General features: G+C 44.9%; 1 protein-coding gene across 7 annotated transcripts in view; it reads left to right on the forward strand.

Annotated features, from left to right (window-relative positions):
• Nucleotides 1–4,817, forward strand: part of KATNAL2 (katanin catalytic subunit A1 like 2) — a 49,667-nt gene that overhangs the window by 11,558 nt on the left and 33,292 nt on the right. For all 7 annotated transcript variants that reach the window (XM_006038923.3, XM_014527470.2, XM_006038925.3 and 4 more), the window contains exon 2: nt 3,311–3,381. In XM_006038923.3, the coding sequence (XP_006038985.1) occupies nt 3,311–3,381 (71 nt within the window). The remainder of the gene's footprint in view (nt 1–3,310; nt 3,382–4,817) is intronic.

Here is a 4,817-nt window from a genome sequence, read left to right on the forward strand (position 1 = left end):
TATTGGTCAAGAAATATGTCTTGGGTTTTCTTATACTTCATGTTCTTTCTGTTAATGTCTTAGTATTAGAAGTCCATAGTGGACTGTGTGAACACTGTCCTTGTTATTTAATAAGCTAGCTAGCAAAGAGGTGAATTTGGCAGGGGTCACTGGTTAACAGCTCACTAACCTATTGATAGAGCAAAACTAGCTGAATTTACCTGCAGCTTGAGCATGAATCACTGCATGTAAAAATAAAATCTCTATAGTGTGACGAAGCCATCAAAAAAGCCAATGGCACTTTATCGTGCATCAGCAGATGCATGACGAATAGGTCCAAGGAGGTGATATTTCCCCTCTATCGGGCGCTGGTCAGACCGCAGTTGGAGTACTGCGTGCAGTTCTGGGCGCCGCACTTCAAGAGGGATGCGGATAACCTGGAGAGGGTCCAGAGAAGGGCCACTCGTATGGTTAAGGGCCTACAGACCAAGCCTTACGAGGAGAGACTAGAGAAACTGGATCTATTCAGCCTCCGCAAGCGAAGGTTGAGAGGCGACCTTGTGGCTGCCTATAAGTTCATCACGGGGGCACAGAAGGGAATTGGTGAGTATTTATTCACCAAGGCGCCCCCGGGGGTTACAAGAAATAATGGCCACAAGCTAGCAGAGAGCAGATTTAGATTGGACATTAGGAAGAACTTCTTCACAGTTCGAGTGGCCAAGGTCTGGAACGGGCTCCCAAGGGAGGTGGTGCTCTCCCCTACCCTGGGGGTCTTCAAGAGGAGGTTAGATAGGCATCTAGCTGGGGTCATCTAGCCCCAGCACTCTTCCCTGCCTATGCCTTTCCTGCTTATGCAGGGGGTCGGACTCGATGATCTATTGAGGTCCCTTCCGACCCTAACATCTATGAATCTATGAATCTATAGGCAAAGACTCTCATCCCTCCTTTAGTCCTCAAGCTTTGATCCCGGGGAGTCATTTAGGAAAAATTGCAAGAGAACTACAATTTTACGATTCTTTTCAAAACCCTGCATGCGAGAGACATGACCTTTCAGTCTGGTCTTCTAATATTTGCTTTGGTTTTTTCCATTCACTGAGAACAAAGTTCATCTTTCAGTAATAAGTAATAATATTACAGCTTATAAGTGTTTAATGCCTCCACCCTAGTCTGTCTCAGCTTTCTCTTTCTATACAGCTGGAAAAAAGACGATGCCTGATCATTTATGCAGAATGTGAAACAAAAATCCCATCTCCTAGTCTAAGTAATTTTCTTATGCGGAGAAAAAAACACCTCTTTCCTTTATTCCGCTAGGTGGCTCTGCACTTGAAACAGTTGGTATGACAGACCCTGGTTACTGGAAAGGTTTGAGAATAAACAGGAAAAGTGTCCCTTTGGGTGCGTATCCTGTTTGATGTCTGTTGGGATTTCAAATAAGTTGTTGCTATGATTATTGGTAGCTCTGACTTGTCTGTGCACTCAGAATGGCTCGATGCTGCAGAAGTCACTGCTGCAGAAGCTCCAGGGCAGGCGTGCAGCATGAAGTCAGAGGCGTGTGGGTTTGTTACCTGCAGATCCTGGCTTTCATTTATTTGGCTGGACAAGCTCCCCTTTAAATGCTCTGCTGCATTCTTTTTCTCCCCCCCAAGAGACACTGAGACAGAGCAACTACGTGTCTTGGAAACTGGTTCTGTCCTGTTGTTGTGCCATCGTGTATCCGCAGTTTTCGCATACAGGTTGTTCACAATTCTCTGCTTGAATTTCAATGGTGAATATTTACAGTGGTGCAAACCTAATTTTGAAGTGTCACTAGCATGGCAACTCACTGAAAGGTCCTGTTGAAACTCAGGCTATTAATTTGTCCATGCAAATGCTAGATTTGAACGTTGTCTTTAAAAATCAGGGCTTTAACCTCTATAGGCAATGGGCAGTCTTATGATTCTTGAAGACAGATTTCACTGTGATCTAAAAGCACTGTAAGCAGGATCACTTTGTTTAGCATATTATATTGACCAATAACAGGCATCCCTGCACCCCTGGGGTGGATCCAAACCATTGGGCTCTCACTGGGATTTTGGAAGGAATTCAGAATTCATGGCCCCTCTGGGAGCACAGCAGGCCACACAAAACAGTTCTGCAGGCCAGATATAGCCCACAGGCCATGTTTGACACCCCTGACCTGTAATACTTAATTGTTTTAAGACACAAATATATATACAGCTCGCATTTAGATGTCTTGCCATCGTTAGCAGAAACTGGTAAGAAAAGCATAGTTGCCTAAGTGTGAAGTCAGCAGTGTAGCCCCAAGTTCAAATTTCCAGTACTGTGTTCCCTATAACTTACTTTGTAGGTTTTTTTTTCTGGTGAGATCCTAAAAACTGAGGGATAGCTGACTCTGAACATTAAAAAACCAGTGATACTTCTCATCAGAGCAAGGGTTTGTCCCAAGGCCTTTGCCACAAGTTCCTGTCTTTTTAGGGTGCTGTCTGCTGAGGGATGCTGCGCTCCACCATAGGAATGGATGCAATCAAGTAATGTTGAAGGTATATGTATTGCAGCGCATTTTGGAGATAAATGGCACTGTCTACGTTCTTATATGGAATGAAGTCTGACAGCTACTTTGACCTTTCATGCGGGTCTGTGCTGAGGAGCTTTAATAAATGTGAAACCGATTCTGTATTTGAGTTTCAGGTATTTCTTTGGCTACCCGTGCTTTAGCAGCAATTCCAAAATGGTTTATTATAGGAGTGCATGTCAACTCCAAGGTATATGCGTCTCCCAGACTCAAGACAGGAAACTTATTAGTACGGGTGTGCATTCACCTCTTTGAGATGTTGTGAGAGTGGGCCTACCCTGCCCTTTCTCACTACTTCTCAAGAGTCTTCTGCAGACATGGAGTTCAGATTGCAAAAGAACTGAAGCAGAGTTACAGTGGCCTCTCCCTTTGCCCCCATGCACAGGAGTGCAAGGAGGCATGGGGTGAATGCATAACCCTACCGGATACGGCTACTCAGAAAAAACACTGAGTTCATGAAAATGGAGCACATATGTGTCTACAGTGGCATCCACACTGACTACATAACAGTGAGTCTTCAACATGTTGGTATGGTAACAACCCTTTTTTTTTTTTATGAAAAGGCTTCTACCCATCCAGGATGCCTGTTAACATTCAAGAAAAATGAGGGAGAAAGCATTTTATTTGTGGTTTTAGACTGCAGATTGTACAGTTTTTACATGCTGTTCTGTTAATTTCTGCAGGCTATATTTAGTTGTGCTTGATTGCTATAAAGATGCCATTATACATTTGAGCTAGAATTTTTGTCTTTCTTTGCAGGAGGAGATGCGGACAGAAGCCCGTCGAAAAAATCTTCTCATTCTCATTTTGCATTATTTAACAGAGGAAGGGTATGTTATCACAAGTGTAATATTGCGTGTGTGTTTGTGTGTGCACGGCTACTTATATGATATGCACTTAAACCCTCTACTGGATAGAAGAGGCTGGCCCTAATTGAGATGTTGCCCTGAAGCGGCTGCACTGTGTACAGAAGACATAAATCCTAATACTACTAAATGACATGAACATTGACTTTTTAGATGTATTTTTTATATATGTTCCAGAAAGAGCTGCTTAAAATATTTTTAAATGATCAGCTGAAACCACTCATTCAGCATAGTCACTGTGTTCCCAGCACTGCTCAAGCCTTCCTCTCTGCCCAGGTATCCCCACTTAGCTCACCCATCACACCCCACCACATCAGTGGGCAGGTAGGTCTCAGCAGACTGTGTGTCTCGCTGACAGGGCACAGCACCATTCTTATCTAAGGCTTCACTGGGTATCCTGACACCCAGCTTCCTACAGTTGGCCTTCTTTTCTGGAATGTCCTTTAGGATTTTCTCTCTATCCTTGCTGGACTTATTTTCATCTCTTACAGTCTCTGATTCTCTGCTGGGTCTTTCCCCAGTTCAATCCCTTCTCCTCAACCTTCCCATATCCTTTTGGATAGGCCCTAAATAAACCTGGCCTTCTTTAGAGCCCGTTTAGCCTTAGTCCGTTTTCCCCCAAGCCTAATTACTGTCCATTCCCTGAGCCAGTCCTTTCCAACAAGTTTTATTCCCCTCTGTCAGAGCACTTCTGCCTCTCACTGCTGAGCCCCACTGCCCTCCCTCTGCCTTATATTCTGCATAGGGCTTCCAGTTCCTTGTCTGTTTTCTCTCTCTTACCCCTTTTCTTTCTTTCTTGTAACAGATACTAAAGGGGCCCTTTTACATTGGCATGGATTTTTTTTCTAATTTGGTTTGTGCATGTCATAACATGTGACAGGCCCCAAAGGATTATTGAAAAGCATTTAATTACTAACCTCAGGAATGACAAGTTAAGTCTTTTGTTCTTGCTGGAGGGCTTCTGGTCCAGAGGTGTAACAGGTCAGCTCTGCACCCCAGGCAGCAGGCAAATTGGCAGTAGTAGTAGCTGCTATTTTTGTGCGCCCTCATGTATCACCCTGATTATCCCCCCCTGAGCTACACTACTGTTCTGGTCTCAAGATGGGAATCGTGAGTCTTTATACCTTATCCAAAAGGGTCAGGTTTTGAATTTTTCACAAAGATCATCTTTTTCTCTCAGGTTTGCTTCAATCAGGGTGGGCAAAATACAGCCCACAGGCTGGATCCAGCCCGCCAAGAGATTTTGTCCAGCCTGCAGTAGATCCCTCAGTCCTACCCAGCCCAGGTGTGGGGGGGCAGCTTGGGCCATGGCATGTGCAGTTGGTCCCAGCGCCCCTGGCTGCACAGCGGAGCTGGGGCAGCGTGGCAGCCAGACTCGCTTCCTGGCAAGCCCAGGCGCG

This window comes from Alligator sinensis, unplaced genomic scaffold (genome assembly GCF_000455745.1).
Source record: "Alligator sinensis unplaced genomic scaffold, ASM45574v1 scaffold1376_1, whole genome shotgun sequence".
NCBI lineage: Eukaryota > Metazoa > Chordata > Crocodylia > Alligatoridae > Alligator > Alligator sinensis.